Below are 17,227 nucleotides of genomic sequence, written 5' to 3'. Positions count from 1 at the left end.
CGTTTAACAACACTAATAGCTGCTCCTGTTGAGCGCCTGTTTAGTGTTGCTAAACAAGTTTTAGGGGAGGGGCGTGGATGCTTGTTAGATTCAAATTTAGAAAATTTATTACTTTTAAAAGCTAATAAAAGATTATAAATATTTTGATATGTCATTTAATATAAATAAATCTTTTTTGTAAAAAAATATGATTTTGTTTCGTGTACTTACTAAAAAAAATGAAAATCAAAGGAGCGACTTTAGAGTGGCACTTCATTACTTGGAGCGGGAGCTAGCTCCTTTTAAAAATTTAGTAGTGGAGTGGGAGCTAGCTCCTTTTGAGAAGGTAGGAGCGGGAGCTAGCAACTTTTTAACTTTTAAAAAGGAGCGTTAACAACTCTGAGTATATTACAGTGTTGTGATGTTTTAATGAAATATATTGACGATTAAATTATAACTCATCCATATAAAATTATTTTCTTTGCAAAAATGATTAAAATAAAGAAAAAGCATTATTGAAAATTTTTTTATTAGTACTCCTTTTGTTATTTTAATTATTTTTGCAAAGAAAATAATTTTATATAGATGAGTTTTAATTTAATCGTCAATATGTTTCATTAAATCATCACAACATTAAATAAAATTATTTATAATAGTAAAATTTAGTTTAGCAATAATTAAGCGTATACCTGCAAAATATAAAAAAATAAAAATAAAATGTTTTTATTCAAAAAATTGATTTAATCATACCATCTTATGAGAAAGCAATCACCAGAATTAGATATTATAACTAATCAAACTTAAATTAAAACAATTTAAAAACTGATTATAGCCTATGAAATTTAGCAATCATACCTAAAAAATGTTTATGTAATTCATAATCTAGAAATCGTATTGGAGGGACAAATTTATGAAAACATGTTAGATTTTATAACAGTAGTCTATTTTCTTTCTTTTTATCAGAATAATTTTATATCTAATTAAAATATCAAACACAAATAATCAATTTAATGATTTTCGTAATAGACTTACTTACCTATAAAATTATAAGTATTTCCAGTAGATGCTAGATCCTGCATCGGGTACAATTTTAGGTTCGGCCCAATTACGAATTTTTTTTATAACTTATTTAATATCAAAGACTATAACTCGATTCAAATTTCTATTTTAAAAAGAGGGGGGGGGGGAAATTTATAAGAAAAATATTTAGAGGAAAAGGGATAATTTTAAAGGAAAGCAAAAAAAAAACATAAGATCTGGTAAAAAAAAATTTTTTTAAATGATATTTTCCTTAAAAAAAATATTTATAAAGAATATTAGTAAACAAAATAGTTTAAAAGTTTGTCTAGGTACGAATCCCAGAAAATTTTGTATGAATCCGACCAGAATAAAAAAAATTAAAATCAAGCCCCCCCCACCCAGTTCGAGAGAATGTTTGTCTCGGTCTAGCCGTCCCCAGTTCAGCCGGATTGAACAAGTTCGTGCAGAGTATAGCATGAACATTTAGCATACACTTATTCGTGCATATAATAAATCTTATGCCAATTTTACAAATGTTTAATCGTAAAATAAATAAATGTCACCATAAATATGTAAAAGAGAGTGGGGAGTAGGGGAGTAGGGGGGGGGGGGGGGGGGTTATAGGAACATTTTAAATGAATGTGTATTGTGTACTAATAAAAATATATTTATACGATTGAATTCGATTTTTTTGCAAGAAAAGCTGGGGCGGAATATAATTAACCATTGTGGGACAGGGATTTTATCGATAATGGATATTAAGTAAAATTTAATGGATATTATTTACATAAATTATGCAGGATATACGAACATACTAAGATATTAAATGGTGATAGGAAATTTTTTTACATTAATAGGTTTTCTTTAGAATAAAATATTATTATTTTAGAAGATAAATTAAATACAAGGTTGTTAGATCTCACTATTTTCCTCATTTTATAGACTCTCGCGATTTTGCATACCTCATCCTTTTTGAAATTTTCAAAATAATATAACGATTTTTTAATTATTGGTTTATAAAATACATAAAATAGAATATATTTATATATTTTATGAAATTCCATGTATAAAATTAAATTGGCTAATTTTATTAATAAAAGAATATAAATGTACTAAAATCTGTGACCCATCATAAGTAAAAATTTCAAAAAATTATTTAGACAAATTACAAATTTTTATATATTAACAATATTAATAATTAAAATAGTTACTTAGAGCGTTCCATGTAGTTGGTAAATGATAACCCATCTTTGTTAGATTTATTAGGTTTTTATTCAAAAGATTCCCTTATTAGTTTAAAATAATTATTCTGGGATAATAATCTCAGACTGTCAAAATTTATGTTATGATTGGTGGCTACGCTCTGAGCCACAAAACATGATATAGTTGAGTGATTGTTCAAAGTTGCATATGTTCATTTATTCGTATTTCTGCTAGAGATCTGCAAAAGTAGGCCCGGCCTGTACCCAGCCTGGCCCGAACGAGATTCAGGCCGATTTTTTAAAAGAAATCGGGTTCGGGCTGGGCCTAATATTTTTTTATAAAATTCGGGCTGGGTCGGGCTTTGGAAATTTTTTTAAAATTTTATGTTGAATTTTTAATGTAAAATAAAAATATTTAATTTTATTTATAGAAACTAGATGCCATATAACATATATCATTTATTTTGAGTAATTATAAAAATTAATTTCTATATTTAAATTCGGGCCGGGCCGATAAATTTTTTTTAAAAAATTTTGGGTTTGAGCCGGAAAAACTTTTTAAAAAATTCAGGCCGGGCCGGGCTTGAAAAATTAGGCCCGATGCAGATCACTAATTTCTGCTGTTCGGCCTGGCCCGACTTATACTTTATAAAAGAATTGTTGGTACAAAATTAAACTAATGAATGCATAATAATTTTATATCAATGAATAAAGCCACTTCTACCTAAAAACATATATTTTGTATTTTGATAGAACCAATGACCATTCTGATTTTCGGTTCTCACAATTTATTTAACCCTTTATAACATGGCGATTTTGCAAAAAATTGCTACTAAGTTACAAGATAAAAATTTTGGGTAGCGATATATAGCGTAGCCATCATAGCTAATTACTAAACAACGACTACATTTTATTAAAAAGCAATAATATCCATTTTTATTTCAATATATATTAAGGATATGATGTGGGGGCTTTCTATATTCCATACATCATATCCTATAGGACACATCCATTTAGTCGGCTTCAGAAAAAAAACCCAGTCATTGCTAGATTCGAACCCATATCTATACGGTAGGTGATATATGCATTCAACGACTATGTCAAAAACGCTCTCAAAAACAACTTAAATCCTTGGGTAAAAAATCAGTATAAACGTTATACCAAGATGACTTATTAAAAAAAATATATATAAACAATTTAAATTGTTAAGACAAAGGATGTGCTCACCCACACAAAAAGGATCTGATGTTTAGAGGTGATGCAGTTGTGACATCTTCGCTTCCCCTATCTAATTAGAAGATGGGAAGCGTTATCTGCTTAGCTCTATTTGAAATGTTAGATTTCCTGTTATAGGCAGGGGAGACCGTAGCTATTAAATGATAGAGACTACATTTACCTCCACCAAAAGCTTGTAGCATTTCACTCACAATATTTGTATAAAAGTTTTTAGAGACATATTAGACTCAGGGCTTATAAATCTAAAAATAAATTAATAATAAAACATGATAAACTATTGAAGAAAAATAAATTAGATATAAGATACGTAATAGTCATCAGAGATAAGGATAAAAATAAAATCTAATCAGTGATAGTCAACCCTCTAGTTTTCTCGAACCGTAGTGGTTTGATCTTTTGAATCGCCTCCATGGTTCGGTTTTTGCAATCGGTAACGATATCATTAAATTCCATAATCTAACAAGTTTTATTCATACATATATTTAGTTCCTATTCTATTGATATATTATACGCTCTTACTAAAAATTATTTAATACTAACGACGTTACATCTACTCTGTATACTATGATAAAATATATAAATGTTAAATTAAGGTTTAGGAAATTCTAATAATTGAATCATTTCAAAATCTCACTTGACAAAAAAAACAGGCAATGCATTTAGTGTCAAAAAAAAAATTTTAAGTCAGCACCTCAACAGGTATATTATATTAAATTGATACTGATGTAAAGTAACGTCGTCTAGAGATCGGGTAACGCGTTTTTTTTGAGTAACGGAAGTTACTTCAATTTTTTTTTAAATTTGGGAAAAAATATTTTTTGTATTATAAAATTACTTTTATTTTTTAAATTTTATAAATAATTCCGAGTTTTTAATTCACATCAACCACCAAATTCCTTCATTTTTATTTAAAATTTCCGTTGTCAAATCTTCAGTCCATATTGTTAATCTAATTAATATTGAATTAATCAAAGTATGTAAATTTATACTTCTCAAATAGTATAATTTATTTTATAAAGAATAACTCGTTATAACAAGATGGAACTCTAAAAATAATAGATAGTCTTATTAAGGAGAATGACCACAAATTTGAGGGCCACAAATTAGACCTTGTGATAAATCCAGATTACAGTTCAGATAATGACAAGTCGTTTATATATGAAGATTGTATGGTTATATTATGATTTTATAGGTTATGAAATCTATTCCTAGGACTCTTTCGATTTTAGAGAAAGAAGAAAAAATGAATTTGGGATATCTCACTCCCAGGATAACTATTATAATATTTAAATGGCTTCAAACAATTTTATTATGAATATATATTATCAGCAATAATTAACCCACTATTTAAATCGATAATGCACGTTTTCAGACAATAGGAATTTACTACGGCAAAATTTTAATTAATTTTTTTTGTAAATAAGTATAATTCATGGGCGTGTTCGGGTTTTTTTTATATAAAAATTCAGATAAAAATACAGGTCTTGGCATTATCATTACTAAAAAAATCGAAGTTAATTGAATGGAAGGTGGGTCATTCATTCCATATCAAATCAATCACTTTACAACCCGACCATCTCAGATTTTGTTAAAATTTGGATATAAGTTAATGAAGTGTTGTAATTGGCGAATCCAAAATATTAGCCCTTTAATTCTATTAGAACCGGAGATATAGGGTCTCAAAGTGGCTCTGCTTCGTCATTTTTCGAAAAAAATGATTTTTTAAAATTGGGAAGATACACTATCATAGCTCATTTTATGCCCTAAGTAAACTCTTCCATGTAATAAAATTAATTTTTAGTTTATAAATTTTTTTAAATTGCGGTCAAAAATTTGTAATTAATTTTTTTAAATGTTAGTATAAATTTTTATCCCCCAAATTTCAGATATTTTGTAAAGAGTACCAAGAACTGTTCATATAAAAATTTTCAGAGTGGTAAAAAAAAAGTTAAGTAGGAAAAATGCTTGTAATAAAAATACCACTAAATGTGCTTAATAAATTTAAATAGCTTAAAACTTAATTTTTGAAAATATAAATCAATCTACTTTTTTTTATAATCCAAATATTTGTTGAATAAAATAGCAATTTGGCTCATAAAATTCCGCTAGATAGCGCAAGTAATTTAAAATAGCTAAAAAATGGTTAATGATAGTCACTTCTATGTCAACGTATAACAATTTTTTAAATACCATCCAAATTTGCAAAATACCGACCAAAATTTATTAAAATGTAATAAGACCCTTATTATTTAACATATATTATAACGGAATCACGCACGTGGTCAAGTCCAGCCTCCTATATATCATCCCCCCAAGGACGGAACCACCAAATTAGATTAAGAAAAAAATGATCATTGCTGGTTCGAACCCATAACCATTGGATTGGTAAGCGACGCTCTTGCCGACTAGGCCAGAGAGGCTTTCCAAAAATCACGATTTTTCAAATATATCTTATAAATAAATTTGGTAGTGCCTATCCAAATGAAAATAAACAAAATACAAATTTGATAGGTATTACCTTAAGGTAGTGACTATCATTAACCTAAAAAACTCATTAATTATATATATCGTGTTACAAACAAATTTCTAATTGCCGCCATAATAACTGATCTCCAGAGCATTCTCGGAAATCGCCAAAGTAAAAGCCTGGCAGGGGAGGATTGCAAATCATTTTTAAAATGATGTCTCGGTTTGATCTCGCAATCCTTATAGGTTGCTAAATTAGTAACAATTTTACATTCTGATGTATGTGGCAATGACTGCCACTTGAATCTGGCAAGATAAAATTTTAGGGAGCAAAGTAGCAAATGTGAAAATCCTATCTTAAGATCAGGATAGGCATCTTCAAAATGTAATATATTTCTTTTAAATTATTTAGAAGTAATAGTTTTTGTACTGTAATTCTTTCTCATTTTCTATTATTTCAATGCATTATTTTATTGCAATCTTTTTTCCCGGGCAGTAGTCTACTATATTCATCATTTAAATAAAAACTTTTTACAACTTCTACTGTGCTTTGATCTATTGTTTTACCCGCCTTAAGATTAGGAGTGGAAAGAATTCCTTTATGACGAAGAATGATATTGGAATTTTGGATTATGTAAAATAACACGTCAAGTTCCTTTTTAATTTTTATGCTTCAATTCGGAGATAATATCGTTAATAATAGATACTTCTGTGTTTAAGATAAGAATGGATAACTATTTTTCACATTTTAATTATCAAATCGTTGCTATTATTTATCTCCATCATCTTCATCGCTGGTTGAAGGATATCGCCTATACTTTGAAATTCTTGCAAGCTTTTGCTTAGGATATCCCTTTTCAATCTCTTTTTAATTGAAGATTGTCCAATATTAATAACGTTGAATTTAAGGATTCGAAGAAAGATGTAGGGAGTTGTGCGTCATTGTTATAAATTGGAATATCATTTTCTTTCCATGCTGGAATTTAAGAATTCATTTGAAGTTGTAGCGGTGTTGTTTTCCTCGTAAACTGGAATGTCCTCCTCTTTATATTTTTATAAAAGTTAAGCGGCTTGCAACACAGATATAATAGCCAATATTGATTTTGGCAAAATCCGTCATCCAACGACTTACTTTGCGTAATCCCTTCTTTGATAAATGATTTTTATATTAAAAGGATTTTTACATATCATGATATTCAAATTTAAACAGAATTAATTCATTTTAAAAATCGATAAATTTTTGTAAAAATTGGCAACTGGAATTGATAAATATATTTTATATCATAATTATTTGCGCTATCTAGCGGAAATTTTATTTTGTGCCAAAATTCAATTTTATTCAACAAATAAAATATTATGGAATGTAAAAAAAGGGAGATTGACTTATATTTTTAAAAATTAAGTTTTAAAAGCTATTTAAATTTATTAACGCCATCTAATGATATTTTTATTTTAAGCATTTTTTCTATTTAACTTTTTTTACCACTGAAAATTTTTATATGAACAGTTCTTGGTACTCTTTGCAAAATATCTGAAATTTATACTAACATTTAAAAAAATGAATTACAAATTTTTGACCGCAATTTAAAAAAATTTATAAATTAAAAATTGATTTTATTTAAAATACGTGGGAGAGTTTATTTATGGCTATAAAATGACCATGATTAATATATATAGTGAATCTAATATTAATGTTATCCCAATTTTAAAAAATCATTTTTTCGAAAAATGACGAAGCAGAGCCACTTTGAGACCCTATATCTCCGGTTCTAATGAGTCAAAGGGCTAATATTTTGGATTCGTCAATTACAACACTTCATTAAATTATATACCAAATTTTAGCAAAATCTGAGATAGTCGGGTTGTAGAGTAATTAATTTGATATAAAATGACCCAGGTGGGGCTCAGAGAGTTAAAGATATTGATCGGGAAATGTCGCCAAATATGGGAATAATTTTAATGCATATTTAATAAAATTTAATCGTTGCTTAGTAAATTATTGATATTATGGACCTTGGATTATAAAAAGATATAAAAATAGCACAAATTTTATATTCTAAACATAAGAAATAAAAATTATATCTTTTTTTATAAAAATATAAATAAAATGGTAAACGAAGAAAAAAAGTAACATTTATAACGCCCAAATAATTAAAATATTAACCATGGTTATCAAAGGTTTTAATTTTCCAGTATAGAAGTTGTATCGTGGTGATTATAAATGAGCCCTGCTACTAGAGTTATCATTATTAAATCAAATTGATTTAAAATACGATTTAAACCAAGATTAAATCAATAATTTTTTTAATAAAAATCAATCAATTTTCTATTTTTGCTTTTTAATTCTGTTTTTCTCAAATAAAAACATTTTATTTTACTATATTTTGCATATAAGTTTTAATTAATTGCTAAATTTTACCATTATAAATGCTTTTATATTGTGTTAATCCTATAATTTTTAATATATAAACTCCAAAGAAATTTTAGTATTGTTTAGATTTGATGATATAAATTCTATAATTATTTCTGCATTGTATAATTATCCTTTATTTAATATTTTGTTGATGATACGATCAATTATAAACTATATTTATAAAACATTAATTAAATTAAAATAACTATATTTATATTAAAACATTAATTAAATTAAAATAATCCACATTGTTAATATAAAAATTTAATTTTTTAATCATATATTTATATCATAAACTTTTTAGTCAATTCAATATTATTACTAATTTTATAATTATAAAAATTCCAAATGAAAACATAATGGATGAAATAAAATGAATTTCCATAGATATTTTTAATTTTAGAAATACTGGGTACAAACAGAATTTTTTTTATTGGACTGTTAAGAAGGTACTAAATAAAGTGCGAAAATTCTATATTCTGAAGGAAAATAGAAATTTCTGGTGCTAAATATAATATTATTAGTAACATGGCACTAAGCCCAGCACCGTATTTTAATTTTCTTAAATAAAGCCAGGCTGGGTCTGAATTTTTTTTTAAAAAATACCCTGGCCAGGCCATATATTTTAAATCGCAATTATTAGCTATAAAAATTAAAATATAATATATTTTAAAATAATCCAGAATAGGTCTAAAAAAATATTTGTAAAATATCTAGGTCTGGTGAAAATAAACTAATTATTTTTTAAAAAAATTGGCTGGGCCAGTTTAATTCTTCTTCATTTTTGGTGAGTTTATAATTGAGCTTAATACAAACAAACCAGATATTGTTTTAAAAATTAATTTATAATTAGATTCTTCCCAAAAAACTTCAGTCAATTAAGATGATATTCAGATCCAGCAATCCATTTAAATATGAGCAAAAATAAGGGGGATTGGAATAATATGCATAAACCTAGTCTAAAGTCAAGAATCTATTATAAATATTCAATAAAAAAAACAAATATTTTTGAATATAAAATAATTAGTAATAAAAATTAACATATGATACTGAATAATTTTTTTATATTGAGAGTGTTGAATAAAAGATTATCATAATATATCTAAAATTGCCCTGAGTTCTATCTTTCAATAATTGTCATGTTTAAATTTCAACTTGTTCTTTATCCAGGTAATTGCAAAATATTTGATAATTTTATTAATAAATTTTAATTTAGTTGTTAAAATATATAAAATATTAGCAGTGTGTAAAATAGGCCTAAAAAATAATAATTTAATAAAATTTTTTACATTTTCAAATAAGATAAACTGAAACCTGATAAACCCAAACTTTATATTAAATAAATATGATACCCTCCCCCCTCTCACACAATCCAAAAAAATTCTTATTAGTTCCTTAAATAAATATTTAATGTTCATTAGTGATTGCATTGGGCCTAATTTTTCAAGCCTGGCCCACCCTGAAATTTTTTTTAAAAAGCTTTTGCCAGCCCAGCCTGAGCTCCAATTTTTAAAAAAGTTTAGCCAGCCCAGCCTGAATCAAAAATTTTTTAAAAAAGACTTTACTAGCCTGACTTGAATTAATTTAAATATACAAATTATTTTTAAAAAATTATAATTACTCAAAATAAAAGGTATGTTATATGATGTCTACTTTCTATAAATAAAATAAAATATTTTTATTTTATATAAAAAATTCAACATAAAATTGATTAATTAGATATGTAAAAAAAATTCTAGGGCCCAAACCAGCCTATTTAAAAAAATATTAGACCCAACCCAGCCCAAAAACCATTTGGCCAGGGCAGGTTTGGGTGGGCCTACTTTTGCAGATCTCTAGTTGACATCTCAAAATTTTTTGAAACTATTCATTATTTTTAGGCTACTTCAGGCTTCTTCAGCCTATTTTGCAGGTCCTTCAAAAATATATGGTGATACCAAAATTAGTAAAACTATATAAACAAGTCAGTTTTCCATAGTAAAATAGAATAATTCATGAACTGCACTAAATTTAACTACATTAATAGATTATTACACTGTAAAAAATTAACCTAATTTAAGATATAAACTACATCAAATTTACCATATAAAATCTTTGCAGTGACTATAAAATGTGAACTGTTTAAAGAAATGGGCAATGAATTTATGTCCTTTTACTTCAAATTTTATGATCACCCAATTTAAGATATAAATTATATTTTAATTTACCATATAAAATCTTTGCAGTGACTACAAAATGTGGGCTGTTTAAAGAAACGGGCAATGAATTTATGTCCTTTTACTTCAAATACATTTTTCTGTCTTAGAGCTCCTCTTCTTTCAAAGCCTTTATTTGGACTATGATTTAGATTAGATTGTCCTTCATTACTCATAATTTAAATTAATTAACTACAAGAACAAAAATGAAAATTGTAAGATTAATTTAGCACAAAAGAATAAAAAATTCACATTATAATTTTGATTTTCAAATCATATGAAATTGAGGCTTTTCGACATAATAACGAAACATATCTAAAAATATCCACAAAAAATCCCATATAGAATCCTTATTATGTGATATTAATTAAACTAAATAAATATAGGTTATGTACGTATGTTTTTGAATCTAGCTATTATATATCTAAATAATCTGTATGATAATAAAATTATCATATAGGATAAATTTTTGCTTTTATAAAATATTTAATGTATATTATGCTATAATAATATTGATTTGTTTATTTATTTATATTGAAACCATAATACATATTCACAAAATCATATAATACGAAACCTATAATTAATGTATATATAATTGTCCTAACATGGGCTTAAAAATAATCCTGTTCCCTAACACTCTAGAAATTAATGTATATACTATTGGAGTCATCTCCTTGTCGGTCGGTTGATCAACTGGTTTCCATCTTCAATATACCTGAGATTAATTATCTCGAACATTTATATACTCCGTTCTTGATAAACTGTCGGCAGTCATTGCTAGTTGCCATACTTTCTTGTATTGGGTTTTATTGGCCGCGAATCTTTATTGATTACTTTATAATTTCCTGAACCACTCAGTTTTTCCCAATGATATAATTTTATTGGTTTTTCCTGCTTCCGTGGATTGCACGTAAGCGGTTGTAGGATTAATGCATACGCTGGAACATCACAATCTCCAATGAGATGATTGTACGACATTTAAAGCATTTGCTTATCATATGTTTTAGTTAGAATTGAATATTTTGATATTTTTTGTCGTTTTACCAATATGTTAGATACCCTTCTAGGCTTTTGGGAATAATCTATATATTACTCAATAGAATTGTAAAAGAAATCGTTCAGGGAGCAATTAAAAAAAATTATTTTGAGTTCAAGAGGATATAAAGGAGTAATTTTTATGCTTCAGGAGGCTATTCAAATTTTTCAGGGGGCTCGAGCCCCTGCGCTCTTCTCCCCAATGACGCCACTGTTACATACTGTCAATAATTACTTTATATATCCTTTATTTGCTAAATATTTAAACCTTTCAATTGCCTTTACAATTTTTTCATTATCCTTACAAATTTTATATTCAAATTTACTTTTTCTTTAATATTATAATTCATTCAAAAGTTACTTAAGCTTATTGCTTCGCTTAAAAATATAGCAACTCAGAGAAATTGATAGAACTAATCGTCTTCACCAGAACTCATCTAAAATCTCCCTCTGATAAAGACAATCTTTCACGCCAAATTAAAAATTCTTTTGATCCTAATGCCTTACCTTGTTCTCCATTTACTATAAAGTAAATCAATAACTTCCAATTTTCAATGTCCCAGAAAGCAAAATTGATTGAAAAAAAAATTAATTTACATCCAGCGTTTACATGAACGGGGGGGGGGGTAGGAGCAGTTTGTATCATATTTTTTGAGGGGGATATGGGGTTGGCGGCTTTAATAGGGGTAGGATACATTTGGGGGATTATCTATTAAATTTTGAGATAAAATAGGACAAAATTTATTGCTGTAAAAGTTAATACTTTTATTTTAGACCTATTATAATACAATTCATTAACCAAATATATATATTAAAAACAATCATAGATATTATTTTCCAAATAAAACTTTCTGCTATCCTTACAAATATAATTTTGTTAATAGTGTTCAATTAACATAATTTATTGTAATGTTAATTTAAATTTGTGATCAGTTGAAATAATTTATTTTAATGTTAATTGAGTATTAATTTGAATATCTATTGAAACGTTTTATTATATATACCAGTTGATTGTTATACATATGATTATTATTATTATTTGATTTTTTAAAAGTAGAAATTAAATTAAATTTAAAGCAAAATACAACTTGTTCTCTTCATGGTGCCTCGGTACGTTTTTGTAAAAAAAAAATATATATATAAAATTTGCCTATAATTTAAAAAAAAGTATAAATTAAATTAAATTCGAAGGACATGACTTGTTTTTTTTTTAAAAAAATATATAGTCAAATATCATTCTGATATATACATATACAAAAGTGAGGGTAACTCTATAAATTTTCGTAATAACCAATCTTCGAACAACAATTCATACTATAGCGGAAGAAACTCCATGTGGCACAGTAACTATAATGCAAACAATTATGATAGAAACAGTGCCTAATCTATTGATATGACTGCCTAACCTATTGAGATGACTACCTATTGAGATGACTACCTATTGAGATGACTACCTATTGAGATGACTACCTATTGAGACTACCTATTGAGATGACTACCTATTGAGATGACTACCTATTGAGATGACTACCTATTGAGATGACTACCTATTGAGATGACTACCTATTGAGATGACTACCTTATCTATTGATATGACTACCTAATCTATTGATATGACCAATGCCTAACTCTATTGAGATGACTACCTATTGAGATGACTACCTATTGAGATGACTACCTAATCTATTGATATGACTGCCTAATCTATTGAGATGACTACCTAATCTATTGACATTATCAATGCCTAATCTATTGAGATGACTACATAATCTATTATATGACCTAATCTATTGAGATGACTACCTATTGAGATAACTACCTATTGAGATGACTCCCTAATCTATTGAGATGACTGCCTAATTTATTGAGATGACCACCTAATCTATTGACATGATCAATGTATAATCTATTGAGATGACTACCTAATCTATTATATGACCAATGCTTAATCTATTGAGATGACTACCTAATCTATTGAACTTAAATTATTAAATATTAAAACGTAACTTAAATTATTAAAATAAAATATTAAAACGTAACTTAAATTATTAAAATAAAATATTAAAACGCAACTTAAATTATTAAAATAAAATATATAAAACGCAAAATTTGAAAAAACGAGAAATATTATATAATTAATCTTTTTTGATTTATCATTCTTACGGAATTCTATATATTTATCATTTCATATTCCAAAATTTTTATTCCAAATTCTTTTTTCCAAATTTAAAATTTTATTCCGTATTCCATATATTCAAATTTGATCAATCATTCCTTATGATAATGATAACGTACAACAATTTTATCAAACCTAAGAAAACGTATGGACTCACGCGACTCAAACATAGACTTATGCGCTCACCAAACAGCAATTTGATACTTTGTCGAAGAGGGAAATGTTAATTGTGTTCAATTAACATAATTTATTGTAATGTTAATTTAAACTTGTGATCAGTTGAAATAATTTATTTTAATGTTAATTGAGTATTAATTTGAATATCTATTGAAATGTTTTATTATATATACCAGTTGATTGTTATACATATGATTATTATTATTATTTGATTTTTTAAAAGTAGAAATAAAATTTATTTAAAACTCAAAATATAACTTGTTTTCTTCAAATTTAAAAAGTTTAGAAATTTTCAGCAGCTCATAATGCTATAATATGGGTTTTTTAATTGAATTTATTATCTAAAAAATAACTCCTTTATATTCAGAAAATGTCGATAGTTGGTAGAGATAAAATAATTTTTATTCTTTTTAAATTTTCTGATAGAGTATCATTATAATTAAAACGGAGAAATTAAAAATAGAGAAACATACCAGCAGAGGTGGCGGTGTCTCTTTATATTATTTTCACCTTTATAATTATATTAATACTCTTTTCAGAGAATTTATAAGGATAACATAAATTAATCTATCTCTACTACCAACTATCGATATTTTGTGAATATAAAGAATTTATTTTTTAGATAATAAAATTAAATTAAAACCTCCATTATTTACAATTAATTAATTATTATGGCATTATGAGCTTGCTGCTGATATATCTAAACCTTTTAAATTAAAAAGGATAGCAGAAAGTTTTATTTGAAAAACAATGTGTATGATTGTTTGCAATATATAGATTTGGTCGATAATTGTATGATAATATTTCTATAATAAAGGTATTAATTTTTACAAAATAAATTTTGTCCTATTTCATCTCAAAATTTAATAGATAACCACCCCCCCCCCAAAAAAAAAAAAATTATCCTACCCCCATTAAAGCAGCCTACCCCCTCAAAAAGGATGCAAACTGTTCCTACCCCTCCCGCTCATGTAGACGCTGCATGTATAAGCTGGCAACATCAATAGTGTACTAAACATTGCAGTTTCAAATGATGTGTTTGCTCGAAAGATCATTCTACTATACGATACCAAACATCCTCAAGAACATATTACCAGCTGCCACCACCATATCTCCAGACCAATGACCATAGGCGTAGCCAGGGGTAGGCAAGGAATATCCCCCTTATTTATCTTCCCATCCCTGACCCTCAAATATGTATGAATATATCTTAAATAATAATTTAAAAGAAAGAATGTAAAAGTTGATATTTTTTTATAAAACTTTCATCATAATTTATAGATTTTTGGGAAAATAAATTTATAAATATATAAAATGAACCAAAAATGTTTTTTAATAAATGGAATATAAACCAGAGATAAGTCTTAAGATAGAAGTGAATTGTATTATAATTATTAATAATAGATCCATAAATTACTAAATAATATATTATATAAAAGTAAAATATAATTATAAAACTATTGATAAAATTAAATCATACATTAAAAAAATATTAAAGCAAGTGGAATATTATATGTCGTAGACAGCTTCTACATGACAGGATTTTCACTGGATGCAAACCAGCTTCAAAAACTTTTGCCTATCCCCTAAATAATTCACGCCACCTTCGGCGACGGTGTCTCTTTATTATTACTAATAGATAGCCCGTCAAAAATGACGGAGAATGAGAATTTAATTCGTTTTTTTTAAGAAAGATGTTACCTTTTATTTAAAAATCATACCCAATTTATATAATTTTAAACCCCCCCTCCCCATTTATGTCAAGTCCAAGCAATGTCATTGAGTCCAACCCATTAGGACTAAGAGTGGAAACTATTATTTGAGTCAAAATATATTTAAATGAGCTTGTACCCAATACCAAAATTATTTGTAAATATATTACTGGTTACATAAGACTAACATTTAACATTAAAAATTTCAAGCCAGGTCCAAGCTCATAATATTTGGGAAAAATTTCCACGCGTTCAAGACCTTATAATTTATAAAAAAAATTCTCAAGCCTAGCTCAACCCATAATAATTTTGAAAATTTTTTCCTAGCTCGGCCCATAATAATTTGTATAAGATATTCCCAAGTCAGGTGCAAGCAAATATTAATCTTGAGGGATATTTTTCAAGCCCAGTCCATCCCATATTAAGTTTCAAAACTATTTCCCAAACCCGGAGATAGTTAAATTTCTAAATAATTTATCAACACATGAAGGGGAAATCTCGGATTTACCAATTAGTGGGTTAACTCCTTTTATCAAAAAATTTGATAAGGGCTATCTATATCTTTTGTTAAGTACAAAAAAATTCTATTTATTTAAATTAAAAAAATGCCATTCAATACTAATGAAACTTATATGCAATTTATTTATATATTTTTTAAGAAATTTGTTTTTCTTGCCATATAAATTTATGTAATTTTTTTAAAAAATGATGAGGAATAATTATTACTCTGTGTGTCTGGTAAAATTAAGAGCAAATCCTTTCTGTCGGCTGCAGAAGAAAAAATTAATGTATAATATCATCCCATTTAGGGTTGTAGGTGAAAGTAATGAATAATGACGGATTACCAAAACAGTGTACAACACCCATTGCGTCCTGATAAAGCTGAGGCCCTGGGCTACTGGTAAAAGAAGAACGCAAATGATATTTCTGCCAAAGTGTCAGTTTTGGTATCCCCCTCTAAAATAGAATCATGAACGACATTGTCAACTCAACCATAAAACGGTCGTAAGTATTGTTATAAAGGCCATGACAAAACTACCGCATATTTTCCCATTAATAATGTTAATGAAATTGGCCGCACTACACATTTACGTTTGAACATCTCTCTAAATATTCATGAAAGTTCCTTAGGGAATCGGATAAAGTAGTATTTATAATAACTCCTAATGAGGTAAATGATAGTGGAATTAAATGCTTTTATTTGTTAAAAATTAGGCAGAGGTGGCATAGGGATTGTTCTAGTGGTGATAGAAATATTATTTGGAGGCAACTGGGTGTATAAAATTAACATATAGATATAAAACATTAGATAAAAAACAAAATAAACCTCCAGAGGAGTTCACAGTGCCTTATTATCTTGGCCACCAGTAACTCTAGAACGGGTAAGGCGGTTGTTGAATGGCCATTTTTTTCTTTGCTTATCTTTAATAAAAGATTCATCATGTTTGGTAGCAATGTGAGGGATTAGGGTTAGCCTAGACAAATAAAGAAATCAGGCAAAAATATAAATATACTATTGTTGAAATTAAACAAACATTAAAATAATGTAAAACCGGTAGAAGGGTCAATATTAGATGCATATTTCTAATAAGTTGGAGGGCTATCATCAAATA

General features: G+C 27.1%; 1 protein-coding gene across 3 annotated transcripts in view; it reads right to left on the bottom strand.

Annotated features, from left to right (window-relative positions):
- LOC135925707 (calcium-dependent protein kinase C-like) overlaps positions 1–10,789 on the bottom strand; it is a 74,013-nt gene extending 63,224 nt beyond the window's left edge. The window contains exon 1 of one of the 3 annotated variants that reach the window (XM_065461163.1): positions 10,524–10,789. In XM_065461163.1, the coding sequence (XP_065317235.1) occupies positions 10,524–10,687 (164 nt within the window). In that variant the 5' untranslated portion in view covers positions 10,688–10,789. Of the gene's footprint in view, positions 1–10,398; positions 10,474–10,523 lie in introns of those variants that run through there. The other 2 variants (XM_065461162.1, XM_065461165.1) reach the window with 2 other exon arrangements.
- Between the last annotated feature and the right edge of the window lie 6,438 nt (positions 10,790–17,227).

This window comes from Gordionus sp. m RMFG-2023, chromosome 3 (genome assembly GCF_954871325.1).
Source record: "Gordionus sp. m RMFG-2023 chromosome 3, tfGorSpeb1-WG-v2, whole genome shotgun sequence".
Lineage (NCBI taxonomy): Eukaryota > Metazoa > Nematomorpha > Gordioida > Chordodea > Parachordodidae > Gordionus > Gordionus sp. m RMFG-2023.
Note: the sequence above shows the minus strand (reverse complement) of the source record. Positions and strands in the feature narration are given on the sequence as shown.